Source organism: Tursiops truncatus, chromosome 17 (assembly GCF_011762595.2).
Source record: "Tursiops truncatus isolate mTurTru1 chromosome 17, mTurTru1.mat.Y, whole genome shotgun sequence".
In the NCBI taxonomy this organism is placed as follows: Eukaryota; Metazoa; Chordata; class Mammalia; order Artiodactyla; family Delphinidae; genus Tursiops; species Tursiops truncatus.
Genome location: NC_047050.1, coordinates 49,963,930 through 49,986,516, shown reverse-complemented (window position 1 = coordinate 49,986,516; position 22,587 = coordinate 49,963,930). Strand labels below are relative to the sequence as shown.

Sequence of the window (22,587 nt, the reverse complement as noted above, 5' to 3'; positions counted from 1 at the left end):
AATAAATGGAAAGATAGCCCATGTTCAGAGATTGGAAGAGTTAATATTGTTAAAATGTTCATACTACCCAAAGCCATCTATGGATTCAGAGTAATCTTTATAAAAATTCCCATAGTATCTTTCACAGAAATAGAAAAACAATCCTAATTTTCATATGGAACCACAGAAGACCCCGAATAACCAAAGCAATTCTTGAGAAAGAACAAAGCTGGAGGCATCACACTTCCTGATTTCAAACTATATTACAAAGCTATAGCAATCAGAACAGTATGGTATTGGCATAAGAGCAGACACACAGATCAATGGAACAGAATAGAAAAGCCCAGAAATAAACCCACACATATCTGGTCAACTAATATTTGACAAGGAAGCCAAGAATACTCAATGGGGAAAGGATTGTCTCTTCAATAAATGGCTTTAGGAAAACTAAATATCCACATGCAAAAGCATGAATTTGAACCCTTATCTTACATCACCAAAAATTAACTGAAAATGGATTAAAGACTGAAATGTAGGACTTGCGACCGTAAAATTCCTAGAAGAAAACATAGGGGAAAAGCTCCTTTCAGAAGAGTTGTATTACTTTACACTTAAACCAGACATATATGTAAATACTTCATTATTTTTTTCATCTACTTCATATTTTAATTTGTGCACTTATTTTGAATGTATACATATATAGGTACATACCAATCGTAGTTGATAGTATATAAAATTCCCATGGAGTAGCACTTAGGGAAAAAACTCTTTGCCTGCATAACGTTATGCGTTAAGATAACCCTTAATGGGAACTGATCTAATTTCTACCTATAAAATAAAATTTTGCTGGCATTAGGGAATATTTATTACTCAATGGGAAAGCCACAGTATTTCATCAGTGTACTCAACTTACATAATGTGCAACTTGTGGAGTTATGTGGAATGAATTTGGAAAAGGATTTATGCTCAAATATTACTTTTTTTTCCCTTTAACTTTATTTATTTACTTTTTATTATCACAGTTTGGCACAGAGAATACATTTATTCAATTCTTTCCTGCTGGAAAGACCATTAATTTTTTGGCTTTCTCTTGTAAAGAGACCTAGGAATGACAGTATGAGGAAGGAATTAGGAATCAAGGAAGGTTATTAAACATGTCCGTGGCCTCTGGATTTCCATGCACTCCATAGACAGAGCGATTTACACAGGAATTAGTTTCGATTGCTCAAATCTAATATTACCAGTTAAGTCGCTAATACAGTTTTGCCTGGAGAGAATTCCTTATCTTTGCTTTTTTCTTTATCTCTTTGATAATGTGAATGTGGCCAGGCACATTGTAGCCATAGAAGAAACCATTTCTACCCTCTGTTTGCTTCTGTTCCTCAGCCTTCAATAACCTCAGATTCCCCCATCCTGAAGAACCCCTTGCTCGCCTCTCCTGTCTCTCTCAGAACAGTGCTGTGTAGTGGAGCATTCACTCTCATCTTCCCTCTGACTTACTCCAGCCCGCCTGGTCTCTGCATTCAGCATCACTGAACTCCTGCCTTAAAGGTCACTGATGACATCCTAATGACCAAATCAAATGCCCATTTTCTTTTCTTTTCATTTTTAAATAAGAATTGTATATACTTCACGTGTACAACATGATGATTTGATATACATCTACATAATGATTACTGCAGTTTAGCTAATTAACATGTCTTCTCACATAGCTACTTTTTGTGTGTTGGATGAGAGCACCTGAAATCTACTCTTAGCAAATTTCCAGTATGTACTACAGTATTAGTAAACTGTAGTCATCATACTGCCTTTTTACCTTTTAAGTATTTCTTTAATACTTAGAACAAAATGGCATATGACCCAAATGTTGCCATTTTGTTTTTGTAACATCTCCCATGCCAACTTCCCCAAAGGATCATGTGTTTAGAACCTCTTTATGATTCAGTCTCATTGGTGTTTTTGTAATGGAAATCCTTAGGATAGGACCTATGACAAAGCAATCTTTATACCAGCTTTATACCAGCTTATAAGCTCTAACTAGTAGTAGTATAGTAAGCCTTCAAAAATCATATCCTATCATGATGAAAATGTTTCCTTGTCATTTGGGTGACATCAGTGATTGATTTCTAAATGAGGAAATATTTCTAAAATGGTCCCCTAGACCAATTTGTATTTGAGTTGAGTGGTAGCCATAATAATCATTTATGTCTCCCTCCTTTTCATTCCTTCCTCTCTCCCTTCTTTCCTCTCACCACACAACTTCCTCTTGTCCAGATTTTTGGTTGTTTCCATATTTTATTTATCAATACAGGAACTGGAGGAGAGATCTTAAGTCATGCTCTGCTCTTAGTTAATAGGAATCATTTTCCTGTATTTTATGGCATAAAAACTGGATGCTTAAAGAAACTCTGCTCTTCAGTGCAAAATGTTCTGTCAGAGCCGGAAAAAAAGCATTGATTAGTGATGACTCCAAACCATAAACTTTTACTGGAGCAATTTTGCTACTCCTTTTGAGTTTATAATTAAAATTAAAATTAAAAATTAAAAATTCCCGAGATTTTTTTTAGTCTTATCTTAAAAGAAACTTGTAATTTGTTGGTCGTAATCCTAAAGAATATAATTTTATGCTGTAAGATAAACACACATATATTTACATGAAAGTAAGCTGTTCTCTCAACTAATGTGCCCAGATAGTCTATGGAGGCGGATATATTTTGGATACACATGCATTGATGAATACACACACACCTCAGAGAAATTGTCTCCAGTAGTTTTGAATAGCCTACCTCATTGCTACTGAAACTTTTAATGACCCAGAATTTAAGTTTAAATAGTCATTAAAATATATCTGCAGTTCTCTTTCAGAAAAAGACTTGATTTATGTTAGAACCAATTTAGCTTTTAACAATATATTTAAATGGCATTATTTGGTGGAATTTTAAATTTTTCTATAAGAAGACTTGGAAACACATTAATTTAAGGCAGTTTAAAAATATTTATTCCTTCAAAAAAGTATCAAAGTATAAATCTTATATTTATCACCCATACATTTTTTTTCTGTTTTGTATTAGAATCAAACTGATTGGAAGCGATTTCCAGAAGTTTCTTAATTCATTCCTTGTTTTCCAACTGTGTTCTAATTAAGCTGTTGTCAGAAAAATGGTTACCTAATTTTTGAAAAATGCTACAGCAGAAAAGCTTTTCATATCTGTTCTCAGTAACTCGGTCTTTAACTTCCCTAATAGATAAAGAAATTATTATGGTTGTATTATAGCTTTGTAGCTATAATTTTATGTATTTTTGATTAGCAACATAGTGAAAAGTAGAAAAAAGTTCTATTTTAGAAGATAATCTTTCACATATCCTGTGAGCATTGACATCTTTTTTTTTTCTCGGCAAAGCATTCTCTGTAGTCTTTCCTCAAAGTCCTTTTTAAAATAACCATTTTCATGTTGATGCTTTTAGGTCAAGTTTCAGCTCAGGTCCTGGAACCTGCCCTGCTCAGACTGTGAGAGTATGTATTCTATAACATAGTAATAGCTCACTGATATTCTTTTATGTAGTTTTTCTTCTCAAATTCCAGGTGATGTCTTTACTGAAATTATAGTAGTTTGGAATGCAAGACTCCTCTTGGATATCTGATTCAGTGATGATTTATTTTAAATAATTTCCATTACATTTAAAATTTTTTCATGTTATATGTAAGCTTTTCATTTCTCCTTTTTCTTTAACACCTAAGTCAAATAAAACTGATTAGGACATAGTGATATAAACATGACCATGAGCAATGCTTGGGAAATACTACAGACGCTTATTATGTAAATGAGTGTCTGTGTGTGTATGGATGTTTAGCACTTTCTTTTGATTTCAGTTTATATTATATGTTTAACAGTCTATGTACTTTTTCTGGAGAGTGAAATACCATTTCCAGTTGGGGGGAAGTAAACTCATTTTATTAAACAGTAGGATGTTTGTGAAAAAAATAATTATTAGCTATATTCTGCTCTTTTAATATCTGGCAATCACCAAGATATTAGGATTCAAGAAAACCCAGCAAAGGTTGCAGACTCTTTGAAACCTTAGAGATGTGATGTCTCTAATAATCATTAGGTGTGTTGAACATGTTATTTAGAGTACCTTGTAAAATATGTTTCCTCTGATTGAAATCCATTGCTGCTATTTGGGTGGTTGACAGAGATTCTACAGTGACCAAAACATTTGTCTGGTCTTTACTTATAGATGGAGACTATTTATTTTGGCAAATATTTGTTTATTTTCCTTGTTCTGCAAGAATAACAAAGAAAATATGCCCTTGATCATCTTGGTCTTGTAACAAACCAATGATGGTCCCAGCCTCCATTTTATGAATTTAGTGGTTCAACCCTTTGACTGAAGACCTATTCATAGGGTTTGTGGGAGTTTATGATTAAAGGGAAGAGTGTAACACTGACTCCTTCCTCCTCTTCTCCCTCCAAGGAGATCACATTTATTATACCACAAAGGTGATGAGAGAAAGTATAGCATAATGGATAAGAGTGTAAGCTTTGGGACGAGACTGCGTTCAAATCCAAACTCTACCACTTATTGGCTGTGCCATCTTAGGTCACCTTACCTCTCTGATCTGCTGGTTCTTCTTCTGCAAAGTGGTACCGAAGAGAGTATCTATTTCATAGGAATATTTTTAGTATGAAATGAGTTGACATATGTAAAACACTTAGTGCCTGGCTCACAGCTAACAGCAGCAGCATGAAGATGATGATGATTTAATAACATGGAGGAAACTCATAGTTAGCATCTTTCTGAAAGAAGGAAAAAGACTTGTAATATGCTTCCTTCTTTCTGGGATACAACCAATAACATTTTATTTTATTTATTTATTTATTTTGCGGTACGCGGGCCTCTCACTGTTGTGGTCTCTCCCGTTGCGGAGCACAGGCTCCGGACGCGCAGGCTCAGCGGCCATGGCTCATGGGCCCAGCCGCTCCGTGGCATGTGGGATCTTCCCGGACCGGGGCACGAACCCGCATCCCCTGCATCAGCAGGCGGACTCTCAACCACTGCGCCACCAGGGAAGCCCAACCAATAACATTTTAATACCTCTGGTATTTGCGTCACCTGGTCTAAGGGGTCCTTTTTTGTTTGTTTTTCCAATTTTTGAAGTGCCACATCTGTATCCTAGTAAAAGGCAGAAGCTCCAAATTTGATGATAATTTTAATTGTTTTCAACCATAGTCTTGTTTTCTTTTTTTTCTGTCCAACTCCTTAGAATTTCTGCAAACCAAGTAGATTGTCTTTCAAACCAGAATCTGTTGAGTGAATTGAGAGATTCTTTAGAGTAAAGCAAGTTTGTGGAATATAACCACAGGAGAAATGAATCTGCTGTAACATGAGTGACCTACAACATGAGTGACTTAGCTTGAACAAAAAGATAAGGGACCCTTTCTTCATGTGTACATTCCTCTCAACACAGGCAGCTTGATCTCTGCTGCTTTCTCGGGGCATCACCACAAAGAGAACCTAGGGAAGGGAGTCCGGGCACAAAGAGGCTTGCTTCGTTGCACAGTTCGGAAGCTACCTGTCAGCTCAGTCGGGAAGGAGGAAGCCATTCATTTTGAAGGGATGCCTGGCACTCCTTTCTTTATCCTGTTCCAAAGTCCTTTCTCTCTCCTGCCCACACCCTTTTCAGCACAGCGTTATGCTCTCGACTTGCATGTATCTTAACTTTGCACTGAATCATGTCTGAAGCTTAGCAAAAAAATTCTGGATTTTCCCTCCTGAAGGTTTCATTCAGGAGTCAGTGTATGGCTAGGAAACCTATATTTAAAAAAAGAAAGAAAACTCCCTGGAGGATTATACTATCTCTGGCCCATAAACGAGCTTTTGGAACCACAGGTCTAAACTTCTTCCAACTCTCAGCTGAAAAAGAAACATCCCGTGTCATCTTCCCTTGAGTTTTACCACGGGCGCACTGTTGACACTGAGTTGCGCTAAATGTGTTGCTTGACCCCAGGAAACTGAGGCTTTGAACGCCTTTAACCCAAGGAATAATTAATATGAGAAACAGAGGTTGTAGGCCAGTCCCAATGGGGAGCTAATATGGCCCAAGAGCACCCTGATGTGCTGGGGGACTGGGTGGGGATCTTGATGCCTCCAGCCTAGTATTTACTGATTAATTTGTTTGTTCAGCAGCCATTTAAATGATTATGAGATCAAAGAAGTTTTGCTGGGCACAAGGGATCCAAAGAGTATAGTGGAAAGAGTACAGGTTTTAGAATCTGCCAGATGTTGGTTTGAATCACTGCCGAGCTATGTGATCCTGAGCTGTTTACTTAACTTCTCTAAACCTATTTCCTCATCGGCAAAGTGAAAATAATGCTTACCTTGCGGGCTGTCATAAGGATTAGAAATAATACACACGAGGCACCTCATCTGGTGCTAGAATTGATTTAGCATGTACGTGCCAGGTATAGTATCTGAAACTTGACACACATTTTCTTTATCCTTTACAGCAATGCTGAGGTGGGTACCATTGATATTATTCGTTCAGAAATAAGAAAACTAAGCCTTAGAAAAAGTAACTGATCCAAGATCACTAGCTTCTGAGAGGCAGAGCTCTGCTTTGAATCTATGACTGTCTGACCCCCAAACCCATGTTCTTAACCATGTATCCTGGATGCCTGCCTAGTCCAGTGTCATGTGACTCACCCACCCCTCCAGGCTAGACCTGGGAGTGACCTATCCATGGACCAGCCAGGCATCCATGACTCTGTAGTTTAACTGAGGGGGAGTAAGGCATGTTGAGTTCTTCTCTTGGGAATATGCAATTAAGGCAAAAGAGATTGAGGCCGTTATAAGAGGGAGGTAAGCTGGAAGGTCATGGGTTTATTCAGGGCCAGGGCTGCCTTCATAAACCATGCGTAAGCTGGAGTTGAGAGCAGAAGCCATGTAGAGTCCAGGAAGAACAAGAGAGTTCGCTTGATGATGGATGACAAAGACCCTATGGTTTTGGTTCCTGACCACATTCAGCGTTCAGATCTAGCCCAGACATCTTTGCTCTAGCTCACCATATTAATTGAGATAAATTTGAGTGAATATCTGTAACTTAATTTTTAGGAAGCCTCTAACCAGTACTCTGTGGCACATATTGGCATTACATTGCAGCTATTTGTAATTATTCACAAACTAGTAGCCATGAAATATAAGCACACATAAAATTGCAATAAAGGGTGGTAAATTTTTTAGTTAGGGAGGTTCAAAGTGCTACAGGGGCACAGAGGAGGGGATGCAGTTATGGAGGCTGGAACATGTATCCCCTCATGTCACCCTGTGTTGACTGTCCTCATGTAAGGCCTGCCACTTAGGTAAGCCATAGGCTGGACTGATAACCGACGCTCTGACGTAGCTACCATGTAGAAACCATTATTTACGTTCTTATTGCTTGTAAGTATGTCTTCAAGTTCCAAATTGTGTTGAATCCAAATTAAATAAATGCTTGCTGTATGATGATAGTCCTACATTTCATTTCTTGGACTTTTTTTTTTTTTCATTTAGTTAATGGTTATCGATTGAAGCCCAAGATGAAGGGATTAAATCATCTTATTCAAATGGAGTTATCTTAAAAGGTACCTTCCATTATAGTATGAAGTCAGCTTTGGAGCAACTTGGAATTCTTCTCTGGTTATCCCATCACTCCTAATCAAATGAAATCAGTATCATTTTCTCTGCAAAACCTGATTTTTTTTCTGACTTAATTTAAGAGTGGCAAATGAGCCTGATTGTTTTCTGCAAATTTTATTTATTTTGAGTACATTCAGGGTGCATAGCTGCATGACATTCTAGCAGAACGGTTTGAATGCTTAAATTTTTTGATGATGTTCAATTACATGAGAATGTGTCTGAAGCACTTACAGTGCATGGTCCATAGCAGGACTGTCCACCAATCCACTTACCCCACCAAGAAATTTTATAGATTGCATCTTGATAAAAGGTAAGTAGAAGAATAAGCAATGAATCAATGCAGTGTATATTTACAGAAAGTCTCTAAGTTACAGATAAGTTGTCATGTATGCCGTATTAACAGTTAATAATGGGTTTTCAGTTATGATGAGGCCATGGGTTTTTCTCATAGAACTCTGTCAAAGTAATATTAGCCGTCTTCTAATGCTCTTCTGTCTTTCTTGAAAAATAACTCTATTGCTGTGTTCTTATCCAGGGACTTTTATTTTTGTTTCTTTTTGGTTTTGTTTTTTTTTCTTTTGCCATACGCGGGCCTCTCACTGTTGTGGCCTTTCCCGTTGCGGAGCACAGGCTCAGCGGCCATGGCTTACGGGCCCAGCCGCTCCGCGGCATGTGGGATCTTCCCGGACCGGGGCACGAACCCGTGTCCCCTGCATCGGTAGGCGGACTCTCAACCACTGCGCCACCAGGGAAGCCCCAGGGACTTTTAAAGCTGTAAAATTATATAAGAGAGAAATATTGAGACCTGGCTGCAAGTCCAGCTCTGCTGCTAATTAGCTGTAGGAACTTGGATAGGTCACTCGGATTTCTCTGTGCCTGGCTTGCTTTATTTCTAAAGCATTTAGCAGAGTTGGACTAGAGGGTAGTAATGTCGGGTATACTTGCTGTCTCTCCACCCTCTCCAACATGGTCCACTGCCTGAGGCTGGGAAGCCAACGTGATCAGAAGCCTTGCTCAGGAGTCACCACCTAACAATCAGCTTTTGTACTTGATATTAAATCTCTGTGCACTCCCTGCACCAGAAGATAATGACGATCATTCTTAGATCTACAACTCTATTCTTTTTTTTTTTTTTTTTTCCTTCTGCGGTGTGTGGGCCTCTCACTGTTGTGGCCTCTCCCGTTGCGGAGCACAGGCTCAGCGGCCATGGCTCACGGGCCCAGCCGCTCCGCGGCACGTGGGATCTTCCCAGACCGGGGCACGAACCCGTGTCCCCTGCATCGGTAGGCGGACTCTCAACCACTGCGCCACCAGGGAAGCCCTACAACTCTATTCTTATAGATAAGAGACCTAAGAGCAAAGGACCTGTTCTTTGCAGGTAGTTTATGTTAACTTTCCCCGTAAGAAAATGGGAACCTGGGTTTGTGAATAATGCTTTTTTCCCCTAAATCACTGTTTAAATAGCAGATTTCATCTTTATTTTCTTTTCTCTTAGCCTCCTTTACCTTCAAACATCTTTTTAATAGAGATGTAATTACATTTTTCCTCGTGCAGCATTTGGATCTTGCTACCTATCCTTAGTCCACCACAGAGCTTACCATTGGCTAAAAAGAAAAAAAGGCGACCTTCACTTGGGGTTAAAAGAAAGTATTTAAGAAGTTAGAACCTAAAAGCTCCCCTGTATATATATTTTTAACCAGAGATACTCTTACAGTAAAAGTGAATTATTGCCCCCTTGTGGTAGAGTTATATATTTATTTTTTTCACACAAATGAAATTTTCGACAGGATGATTTTAGTTTTCACTACTCTGAAACTCTTTGTCCTTGACGGTGAACCTAAAGTAGTCATGAAAAGAACTCGAGACATTTGTGAAACCACCTCTTTTTGTTTATTCTCACCTATCTTAAACTTCATGGAATCTTGTCTAAACTGATTTTTTTTTCTTTCCTGTTTGAGGTACCAGATTTCTAAGAACTTAAGTTAAACAAATCAACTAGAGCGATCAATGTTGTGTGGAACAAACCTAGATATTATTTAGGTTACTTTTCTGTAGTCTCTACTGCTTCAAATGGGTTGGTAAGGGCTTGGTAATAGAAGTTGTATCTTAGACCTGAAGAACAATAATTTTCTCCAGAGCTATACAATGAGGAAATTTTGAAACACCATGTGCAAGAAATCTTAGTGGTGATACACTTAATTCATAAAGGTTCAGGTCATCCTCAGGATTAGCTTTTCTCTTCCATTTTCATCAAGTTGAACAATGCAACAAGATTTTTTAAACCAAATGGGACTTCCTTTCAGCAAAATAGGCAAGAGACCTCATGCCTACTAAAATGTCTTTGAGTAGAGGCCTCGGAGAGAAAGGAAGCCATTTTGTACTCTTCTTTTTGCAACAAAAAATATGGTAAAATTTTACAGATAAAAGAACAGTAACACACAGTCAGAATCGGCTTATTGAATCACAGCTTACAAATTAGTATAAATCTGCATAAGTAGTAAGTATTCTGAATTCTGAATGACTTTCATGTTTGTATGTTTAGAGAAGCCCATTTTGTCAGTTGTCACTCTCCACCAATAGCCTTGTAAGATGAACAAGCCAACTGGTAAGCTATCTCCAGATTGTGTATAGATTTTTGAAAGCACATGCTCTTTTTTTTTTTATAAAGATGAAATGACTAAGTGACCACTTGGAAGTTTCAAGTTATGACTTGAAATTCAAGATGTCCAGTAAAGTTTCCTTAGTAGATGGCTTGTTATTTTTCAACACTATGACATTTATTGGTTTGTCTCTAGATTATTTTTTTCTCAAAGAAAATTTGATCACAGTCATCAAACAACTATTGAACAATTTACCAGTCCTTTAAAAAGACAACGATCTCTCTCTGTGAAATGTTTTTAGTAGAGTGTATTGTTGAAAAACCAGATAGATGTTACTTAAAATGCCAATTAAGGAACTCTGTACTGTAAAGGAGCCAAATAGGTTCACTGGCTTTACTCGTTCTAGCTCACTGTCTCTGACTCTCCAGCTGATGTAAATAAATAACCATCAATATGTTGTTCTGAACCATTATGAACAGTGGAAAGATTTTTATCTTGGACGATGTAGAATATAGAGGGGTAGATCCCAGTCATGCTCATCATATTTGCCTAATTGGACACCTTTCTAGATACAAGAAGCTTTGTGAGCCAACATCCATTCTTAATGTCTAAAATATTTAGGTTAGTAGTTCTTAAACTTTCATGTGTTAGATGCAATTGTGATTGATCCCTCCACTAAGGAACCTGCTTACCACCACAGTAGGAATGCTTTTGAATTACAGGCTTTTCCTTATACCCATTTATGACAAGTTTTAGGGACAAGTCATAGTAGTACTCTTGGGAATAAATTTAACTGTCATGGCCTTAAAGTACAAAATACTTCAATTCATAGCTGAAAAGAAACTTTATGATTTCTGTAATCATAAAAAGAGGTCATAAAAAATTGTAGTTGGACATTTAGGTAATTTGCAATTGTTCCAGAATTATAGTAAACATCTCTATGCAGAAATCTCTGTTCAACTTTAGGTTATGTTCCTAGGATAGATTCCTAAATCTGAGTCAAAAGTTAGGAATATTTTTAATGCTTTTGTATACATTGCCAGATGGCTTTTCAAAAAGACTGTATCAATTTTATATTCTCATAATGCATCCTGATGCTGTCTTACCGTTTTCTCACTAGCTTTTTACATATTTTTACTTTTAAGAATCTTTGCAGTGGCAACTCATCTTAGTTGGAGGTTTTAATTATGAGATTTGATTCTTTAAATATATTTATTAGCTATTTTATTTCCTTTATGAATTGTATTTAGGTCTTTTGTCTCTTTTTTGAGCTTTTAAAGTATTTTAGGAATCAGCTGGCATTTTTCCAGAGAATTATCAATCACTCTTAAATAAATAAATCTCTATTGCTACTCCTTCTTGGGCAAACTAAAGTTGCTCATACAAGAAAAAGAAATAACCCAGTTACTATTTATTGTCTATATCTCAGTCCTTGTGGCTTTAGATGTGGAAGCAACCTTATGTTTCACCTCCAGCACATCCTCTGAAGTATGACAAGATTCATCGAGTTAGTAGTTACAGACTTCTTGTCCTCAGTTTTAGCTGCTTTGAAGGATGACTGGAGGTGATTCCCAAGTCTCCATGGTGAATTTCATAAATACAGTGAAGCCCAGGTTTCAAGTCAGCATCACAGACTTACCATTAAAATTTAGTAAAAATTGGTACTCGTTTCAGGTGATTAGCCTTGTCATCATAGTTGTGGCTGTAACAATGGTAACTATAGTTAATTACATTTGCATGATGTAGCTTACTTTGCTCAGTTGTGTGTGTATGTGTTTGTGTATATATATAGAGAGAGAAGCTTTTATCTTTTTCCACAGTCACAGCTACTGAGTTTATTCTTCAATTTTCTTTCATTGTATTTACCATTAGGAAGTCTTTCTCAAAGCACTTAGTAATCATAATGCAAACCCTAGACAGCCTTTGTACCTTACTGATGTACGTACAATAACCATTGCTCCGATGATAAAAAGACTCTTACCTAAATCTAGTGAGAGGAAAAATCATTTGAAGACCTTCCTAGAATTGGGGAGCTTATGAAAGAATGAAATTCATGTCTGACTGGCAGTGGAGTCAGTATTTTCACAGCTTCATGTAATTTATAAGTCTGCCTGATATCTTGGTTCAAAATAATCTGTCCTATTCCTGATTCTAAGAGTAGCAATCTACGGCTGGATGTTACAAGTATTTCCATAAGGGACTGTTCACCTTTTCCTGTAGAAGAGTTGATAGGTTATTCTGTTGGACCATTTCCACATGTGTGCAAGTCAGTGTCATTATGTTGGTTAGAGTGTGGCTTTGATAGCATCTTTCTAACTTTGTTCATTTTGATAATAACCTTGTCTCGCTAGTGATGGTTTACATACATTTTCATCCTAGGAACGCAACTTTTTCACACGATGCCTCATGACTTTCTAGTGAAAGATAATTGTAGCATCTTCATCCTATAAATGTAGAAACTGAGAGTCACAACCACAATGTATTACCAGACATCTCAGTTACAAGACTGCCTACCTGCCAGGTTTCCGTCCTCTTAGAGAGGACCTTTCTCTATTAAACCACATTGTTTTCCTTAAAAACTGTTATATCTGGGCCAGTCATCTTCTTGCATTCATATAACAGTGCTGTAAAGATTTGCTCTGTAGATCAGATTCTGCCTGATCTTGAAGAGATTCCCCCAATAGTAATTTAAGGCCACTGCATTCTTCAAGTACTCAGGACAATGATATGAAGAATTTTTCATTGGAGTTGGACATAGCTGAAGGCTGACAATCTCCTCATAAAACTCAAACCTTTTCTGCTCATCCTGGGCAGTATATTTGCCGAGTCTTCTCTTGTGAACTGAGAAGTAAGAAAGTTAAGTCCATGGGTTGAATCACTCTTTGGGTGACTGGCATCATATTTGCCCTTAAATGCTCAGGGTGAATGTACTTGATAATGTGGAACAATCTGAAACTACACAAGTCATTCTCTGAGTCTAAGTTCATAGTCACAGATGTAAAGAAGTTAAGTGGAAACAAATTAGCACACTTGTAGGTCCAATATAACTTATTTTCAAATATATAGATAAGAATAGGGATATATATTTCTGTTAGCCTTAATATTACCAATTCCTTATATTTGAAAATCTTAGTAGAGTTCAGAAGAAAATGTGTGCAAGACCCTTTTCATACTCTATGTTAGGTTATGTTTTAATATTTTACTACTTTGAGTTGGCTTAAAGTCCAAACAACCTACTATGGACCACAAAATATTTTCAGGTAATTTAGAACTATCCATGGTCAAGTCTTGGCTAATCGTCTTAAGCCTTTGGTATTTGCAAATATATCCTACGTGACACGTGGCTGACCAAAAACAAAACCAAGCAGTGAACAAATAGCACAGAGATGTCATTTAAAAGAGGCATCTGAGGAAAAATTTTAGGGTTGTAATAAGGTCTCCCAAAACATCTCTAGTTGGAACCAGTACTATAAAACTTATCGCCAATGGGATAACCATATAATCTATAAAATAAGTTTTCAGAAGCATTTCTGAATTTTTTGTCCCAGTATTAACTACTTCATGCAAATATTGAGGAACTTCTATTACACAATGTTCTATCAGCTAGCAAACACAAAAACTACTTGATATTGACAATTACATCAGAATAATATATTGATAATAGGTAAATGACATGAAATTAACCTTCTTTGAAAATGAGAGTTTGCAATCACAGCATAGATTTGCTGTTAGTGAAGGAGTACACATCTAACATTCAACTACATAATTTATACAAAGAATTGAAATGGTGATTGGGAAAGGTTTTCTCTAAATTATATTCAGTATATTTTTATCTTAACAAAACACATTTTAAAATCTAGGAATGTTTGCATTATTTTTTCATTTAATTTTATTTTGTTTCTAAAAGAAACTCCAGCCTTTAAATAAATGAAACACAAACTGAATTTTTACATGGTAGTCAGCAATGATTTTTTTTTAACTAAGGATTTTTTGGTTGTTTTTGAGAGAAAATATAGAACTAAGAAAACCTTCCTCATAAAACTTTATAAGTGAAACTTCTTTTTAAATATGCTATTTTATGTTAAGTATTTCATCTCTCTGTCCTTATTAGGTGTGTCTCATCATTAGAAACAGTGTTACTAAATAGTTGTAACTTTACAGTTTCTTTGACTAACGATGCCTTGGACTAAAGTTCCATTGGGTAGGATTAACTACGTTTTAAGTTGGCAAAATGCCCTTATAACATAATGCCAGAACTTAATGAGAACCAGACGTTAACTTCAAGGACCTTCATAATTTAATATGAGGCATGCTTATATTCTTATTATTTTACTGTGGTATCCTATTAAAAATAAGTTATTCTTTTTTATCTTTGTTCTTGTGATAAAAAGTTGAACTCAGCAAAGTTTTACTTATTGAATCTAGGGTCTTACGAGTAAGACTTTTCCATCCTCAAACAAGACAGACCCTTTCCGATCAGAAAGAGCAGAAATGAGAACCATCTCCCTTACTTAAAAATCTCATGGCATCCTTTAATCTCCTGTGACTCTGGTTTCCTGTGGCTCAAATCTGTCTTCCTAACCTGTGGTCTATTTCTTTTCCATGTCTTATATCAGCCACTTCTCCATTGCCTGGATTGAAAAGCTGACCAGCTATATCCCTGTAATGAAAGGATCTTGGGAATATTGAGTTTCTTACGTGTGGGAAGGATGGAGAGCATGGATTAGAACGGAATGTTCTATTTGTGGTACTGATGACTGTGGTGTCTAATAGCTATACCTCACAGGAAGAGAAAGCTTAAGTTTTGTGGAACTACATGATAAATTGGAAGTAGGGACAGGTAGAGGAGGAAGAAGAGCTGACGGGAGGATTCTTTCTAGTCTGTGAGGAAGAACCTTCCTGTCCTGAAGGTGTATAGCACCAAACTTCTAATGCAGATGAACTTTCAAGCTCTTTTCTGTTCTAAAAATCCCATGATTCCTATATGCTTAGAACCCAAAGGACCTAAAGCAAATGCCTATATTCCTTATTCTTTTTTCTCACAGTCCTACGTAGACATACTTGCAAAGAAACGCTGAGCCCTTATAAAGACTGGAAACCATACCACAAGATGGAAAAAGTAAAATACAGCAGAGGCAAAGGGAAAACTGCATCCCAAAACTCCTGATGGAGGAAAACCTCAACTATTTAGCTGTGGTCTGTGCTTCCTAGTGGCTAAGGCAAAGAGGGAAATAGGATAACAGGGTGTGATTTTCTGGTAGGAAAACACACACCTATCAGCTCTTCAGAAATAAGCAAGCATTTTTCTTGCTCTCAATAAGACCAACTTGCCTAGGAGGTTTGTATAAGAAGCCATAAGCCACATAAAAATGATGTCCTCATGAATTTTTATAGAAAATAAAGTACTCCACATATGTCATTTCATTTATTGGCCTTTGGAGAACACTGAGGGAATAATGTTAAAAGCTAGACGTTTTCTTCTCCCGTGGGGGCAGGGAGAGGGGCGTTTGAAACTTCTGGTATATTTACTGTAGATAGATGCTTATTTTCTTTTGACCCACTGACATATGGAGCAGTAGAAAGATGTAAAGATGTCTAGTAAAGGGTAGCCTTGTTAAAAGGAGGAGGGGATAAATGGAATTTTTGTGGCAGAATGATATTTGCAAGACTGATCAGGCCGCTGGGAGGTTTTTAAATATGCCAGTTCCCTGTAACAGGAAGATCAGTCTCTGTTTGAGACAGCATATCCAATTTAGTAAATTATTATTATTCCGTCAAAATTAATGTGAACAATTTTCTCTTTGAGGCTGCTTTTTCCATAGGTGATGTTTTCCAGATGGGCTTTGTATAAAACTCTTAATGTTTTGTGTTTTCTTTCCTAGAGAAAGAGCCTTTTCTGACATGTCTTCATTTCTTTCTCTTCCCCCTGTTGTAGGGAAGAGAGCGCCAAAGGCAAAGGAGAGAAAGAACAAGAAGAAGAAGAAGCTGATAGAAAGAGCCCAGGAGCAACACAGCGTCTTCCTTGCTACAGACAGAGCTAACCAGTAAAATAAAAGACACAGGGTGGTGTTTTTTTTTTGTTGTTTGTTTGGTTTTTTTTTCTTGGTTGGGGGTTGTTTTTGCAAAAGTGCACAAAGCTACTCTCCACTCCCGGACACTGGTGGGTTGCATTTGCGCTGCTCGGACCAGTACCTGTTCCCAGTCACGTTGTGAGAGGAGGAGCCACGAGCGTGGTCTCTGTGTTATTTATGCTTTGATTTGCATCTGGAGACTGTGAAGGCGGGAGCTTGCGACCTGCAGCAGTGGCAGCAGGAGTAAGTGTACAGCATGTGACTCAGCTCGCTGTGCCCCCAGAGAGAGCCACCCCTGGTCCCACAGAGGGGCAGAATGTGTGAGGTTGCAGACCCCCCACTGGAGAATTGACTTGTGCATATTTATGGAAAGACAGCGCTTGGCAGGCAAAGTGCTATTTCGCTTGTGACATTTCTCATATTGCATTTTCAAGGATCAAGGTATGTGGATATCTGCTTAGTGTTACCACACGTGGTTCCCAACATCTGTTACCTTCCAACTCTTGTGCACGGAGACTGCTTTTAGCTGGGGTTCCGCTGCAGGAATTCCCGTTCAGTTTCACAGCAGCTTGGATGTGTACATACTCTGCTGGGGCTACATATAAACCTCTTATTTACTGTATTTATGCTTTCTTCTGTGCAACAAGTCATACCTGATTAATATTATGTCACTTTGTTTCTAGTGGTTCCTAACCATTGTCTGGTAAATGACTGTTCTAGTTTTGCGAATTGATGAATGTTTTTCTGCCCCTTGAAACTTAACTTTTCTTTTCTTTGTGGGCTTATTTCTCATTGTAAGGATAGGATAAGCTAGTTTGTACATAGGGTCAAATGACCCCTGTCAGAGAATTTGAATATCAATAGACCTTCCCTACTCCTGACCCCAGCTAAAGCTTGAGGCCTCTGGCAGTCAGAAGCCAAAACTCCCTTTGAGTCTAAGATGTGAAGACTTTATGAAACACAACTGAAAACATGAGGAATTACATGCAGTCACTTGTAGTACTCATCATGCAGTTTCACAGGTCAACCAGAGAATTTTTCAAACTTTTAATTGCAAACTTCAATATGTATAGTTTCCATTTAAAGCAGTTCCTGACTTGCAATGACAGAGCATCTATCAATATTCTTAGGTCAGTGTAGAAATTACCATCTTATGAGACCATGCGTAGAACTGGAGGAGAAACATAATTCCTACAACTGCTGGTCAGATCTTAACAGGACTCCTTTGAACCAGAATTTCTTTCTTATCCAAGACAGAGAGGAACACTGTGCAGACTTCCCAGGTGACTTTCAGAGCAGTTGTTTCAAAAACATCACTGTCCACTTGGGGGAATCAGTTCTTAGAGGGTTTTGAATCGGCTTCTTCCAAAAGCATCACTATCTTCCTGGATGATCCAGAAGAAAATTAGAACAAAAAGGAATGGCTGCAGATTTTTGAGGAAAAATACAAAGGTAAAGCCTTTTTCTCACCTTGCATTTGCTAAACTACCTCTTCTGTATTTTTGTTTAACTTTTGAGTCAAAAGCATCTTACCAATAAATATGAATGTCAAATACGTCATTATGAAAATACTATTGCTATGAGATAATAAGCCATATATGAATGTTGTATACAACTTTAGGGTTTGCATTTAATCCTAAAGTGTTCGCCTCCTTTCACATCTATTTACACTATATTCCTATTTACTAAGTGGGGAGGGGGCTTCTTTATATAGTGCTTCATCGTTAATAAGTCAATACCTGTTCTGTTTCTGGGATGTTCTTTTAGTGCATTAAAAAAAATCAAAATTATTCTTGTGGAGATATTCTTTTCTTTAGAGATATATTTAGGGGAAAAAAATATTTAACAACTGTACCGCCAAATATTGGTCCTTAAAAAAAAGCAGACAAATTTTTAAAACCTATGTTTGTAACTACATGCAGGACACTAACTAGTTCAGCTATAAAGTGCACTGCAGCAGAGTGATTAAGAGTGGGGATTTTAGAGCCACACTACCTGAGGTCTAGTCTAGACTCTGAAGGTCGCCTGGGGCAAATTATTTCATCTCCCCAGATCTCAGTTTCCTAATCTGTAAAATGGAGGCAACAATATTACCTATGTCGTAGGGCTATGTCTTAAAGACTAAGTAAAATATGTGTAGGGCTGTGTCTTAAGGATTCAGTTAGGTAAAATGCATAAAGTACGGTCAGCACAGCATGGTATAAACTAAGCAATGCACAAGTTGTTACCTGTTACTCTTGTTGCCTCTGTCCTTAGCTATTTATTTCAAAAATAATTCTCCCTACCAACAAAATAGAATATATTTATGAAATCATCACTTCCCTTCAATCTATTTTTTTTATGTCTGGATATTACTTGCTCAAACTTTTACTCTTATGGGAATTGATTAAAGCTACCTGATTTCTAAGCCTTTACTTATAAGCAAATACAAACCAACAGAGAGAGACATACTATAGAGTAATTTACAGCTTCATGGTAATTACCCAAAGAAGATCTCGTGGTTTTCCACAAATGGCTATACCATTCCTATACTTCACACAATGTATGTTAAGTAGAACATATGAAACTGGTTTTCTTAGTATTTTCGGGTAGCTTAGCATCTGTAAAAGTAAAATATGGGACTACAACTTTCTCCAAGAAGCTTGAGTGGTATTCTGATAGGGATTACATTGAATTGTAGATTGCCTACAATCTACAATTGTAGGTAGTACTGTCATTGTAATCATATTAATTCTTCTAATCTAAGAAAATAGTATATCTTTCCATCTGTGTTATATCTTCAATTTCTTTCATCAGTGTCTTATCATTTTCTGAGTATGGGCCTTTTGCCTCCTTAGATAGGTTTATTCCTTTGTATTTTATTCTTTTTGGTGTGATGGTAAATGGGATTTTTCCCTTAATTTCTCTTTCTGATAGTTTGTTGTTACTGTACAGAAATGCGATAGATTTCTGTATATAAATTTTGTACCCTGAAACATTACTGAATTCATTGATGAGCTCTAGTAGTTTTTTGGTGGCATCTTTAGGATTTTTTATGTATAGTATCATGTCATCTGCAAACAATAACCGTTTTTACTTCTTCACTTCCAATCCCTATCAAAATACCAATGGCATTTTTCACAGAACTAGAACAAATTTTAAAATTTTTATGGAAACACAAAAGACCCCAAATAAGCAGAACAATCTTGAGAAAGAAGAACAGAGCTGGAGGAATCACACTCTCTGACTTCAGACTATACTACAAAGCTACAGTAATCAAAACAGTATGATACTGGCACAAAAACAGACACAAAGATCGACGGAACAGAATAGAGAGCTCAGAAACAAACCCACACACTTATGGTCAATCTACGACAAAGGAGGCAAGAATATACAATGGAGAAAAGACAGCCTCTTCAATAAGTGGTGCTGGGAAAACTGGACAGCTACATGTAAAAGAATGAAATTAGAACATTCTCTAACACCATATACAAAAATTTTTTTAATTGGATTAAGGACCTAAACTTAAGACCAGAAACCATAAAGCTCTTAGAGGAAAACATAGGCAGAACGCTCTTTGACATAAATTACAGCAATTTTTTTTTGGATCTGTCTCCTAAAGCAAAGGAAATAAAAGCAAAAATAAACAAATGGGACCTAATTAAACTTAAAAGCTTTTGCATAGCAAAGGAAACCATTGACAAAATGAAAAGACGACCTACTGAACAGGAGAAAATATTTGCAAATTATATGACTGATAAAGGGTTAATATCCAACATATATAAATAACTCATACAACGCAACACCATAAAAACGAACAACCCAATTTTAAAAATGGGCAGAAGACTTGAATAGACATTTTTCCAAAGAGGAAATGCAGATGGCCAACAGGCACATAAAAAGATGATGCTCAAGGTCAGTAATCACCAAGGAAATGCAAATCAAAAGCACAATGAGATATCACCTCACACCTGTCAGAATGGCTATCATCAAAAAGAATACAAATAAATGTTGGCAAGGATGTGGAGAAAAGGGAACCCTCTTGCACTCTTTGTGGGAATGTAAATTGGTACAACCAGTATAGACGTTTCTCAAAAAACTAAAAATAGAGCTACCATATCACCCAGCAATGCCACTCCTGGATATATACCTGAAAAAAAACCCCACTAATTCAAAAAGATACATGCACCCCAACGTTTATAGCAGCATTATTTATAATTACCAAGATATGGAAGTAACTTAAGTGTCCATCAACAGATGAGTGGATAAAGAAGATGTGGTACATACATATCTACAATGGAATATTACTTAGCCATAAAAAAGAATGAAAATTTTGCTATTTGTAGCAAGATGGATGGACTTGGAGGGTATTATACTAAGTGAACTAAGTCAGACAAAGAAAGATGAATACTGTATGATATCATTTACATGTGGAATCTAAAAAATACAACAACAAACTAGTGAACATAACAAAAAAGAAGCAGACTTACAGATATAGAGAACAAACTAGTGGTTACAGTGGGGAGAGGGAAGAGAGAAGGGGCATAATAGGGGTGGGAGATTAAGAGGTAAAAACTTATGTATAAAATAAGCTACCAGGATATATTGTACAACCCAGGCAATATTGCCAATATTTTATAATAACTATAAATGGAGTATAACCTTTAAAACTTGTGACTCACTATATTATACACCTGTAACTTGTATAATATGGTGCATCAACTATACTTCAATAAAAAACCTTAAGTGGGGGTGGGTGAAGGGGGTCAAAAGAGCAAACTTCTAGTTATAAAATAAGTCTTGGGGGTGTAATGTACAGCATGGTGACTGTAGTTAATAATATGTATGGCATAACTGAAAGTTGTTAGAAGAGTAAATCATAAATATCCTCGTCACAAGAGAAAAAAAAGTTTGACAGATTAGCACTTGGAAAAAGCCAATTTTATGAATGTCTTTGTTCTTTTTCAACATGCTAATATCAGTCACTGTAAACATGAAATTTTCATGTCTTGCTAGAGACATTGGGAGAAGAGTTAACACTCAGCCTCAAGTGTGTAATTTATATGTAAAGGTGATGTATGATTCTTTCAACAACTACATCTTTTTTTGCTTTAGAGGGGAGCTGTGGGTAGGAGAGAATGATACTTCTGTTCATTTTAGAGAAATTTGTGCATGGTGGATACACTTGATAACACCATGTTAGAAAAAGCAGAATTAGTAACCTTGCACATGTTGACCAACCATATTATCTTCCCTCTTCTTTCCAAAGGGATAACCATTCCATTTCTACTCTTGATCCCACCCCGTCTTTTGTGAGATCTTCAGTATCCACTCCTTTGATGGCTTCAGCCCTTCCTCTCCTTCCAACTTAAGGTATTCTTTCTTTCAAGGTCTTTATCATCCAGTATCCTGAAAAAGTAGCTTACATTCATTGATGTCTTCAGCCTCCTCCTATTCTCATTTATCTTAACTCATTTAAGTTAATTGTTCTGACAAACGTAGCAATACATTTCCTTTGCTAAACAGAAAGGAAAATATTTGCCTCAATCCTTTAATGTGTTCTATCTGCTATTTCCACCAAGTTTGACTCCACTGGGCCCTTTCCTTGAGGAATTTTGTTTCTCATTTGGCTTCTGTGACATTCCTAACCTGGGTTTCTACTTCTCTGGCTACTCCTTTTCAGTCTTCAAGTTCTTTCTTGACTTAAATAAAAAATGTTGATATTTCAGGGGTAAACCCACTGCTTAACACTTTGGGTTTAATCTTTCCATCTCCTCACTCCACCTGGGAAATCGAACCTTATGGCTTCAACTACCAACTGTAGTTTTTGCCTTATAAGCCTGTATCTCTGTCTCCAGGTCTTTGTTAACTATTTCCAAGTCTCTACTAAATATCTTGATCAGGGGGCCCCATACTTAGGCTCAGCGTGTCTAAAACTGTATTTATTACTGTATCAGTCAGGGTCCAGTCAAGGGAAAAACCAGTCTAGGTATTTCAAACAGGAAATTTAACTTAATTGGGAATTGGTTATACAGGTGATGAATGAGATGAGAAGCTAAAATTGGGATGGCAAGACAACCAGGAGATTAGCAACAGCAGAAAGCCACTACCAAGAGGGGTAACAGGAAGAGCTGGAGTTCCCAGAATCCAGAAGGCAAAGCCACCCAGCTAGAGCTAGAATCATAGCTGAGGCTAGAGGTACGGCCACTGAGGACGCTGGAACCAAAGACAGAAAGCTTGTATAGCAGGAGGTGAAATCTCGGAAAAGATTCCAGTCGCCA

The 22,587-nt window shown here is 37.1% G+C and overlaps 1 protein-coding gene across 1 annotated transcript in view; it reads left to right on the top strand.

Moving 5' to 3' along the window:
* RSPO2 (R-spondin 2) overlaps nucleotides 1–18,076 on the top strand; it is an 87,188-nt gene extending 69,112 nt beyond the window's left edge. Inside the window, exon 4 of the mRNA XM_073794371.1 lies at nucleotides 16,192–18,076. Coding sequence (XP_073650472.1) covers nucleotides 16,192–16,304 — 113 coding nt within the window. The 3' untranslated portion in view covers nucleotides 16,305–18,076. The remainder of the gene's footprint in view (nucleotides 1–16,191) is intronic.
* Nucleotides 18,077–22,587: the final 4,511 nt, after the last annotated feature.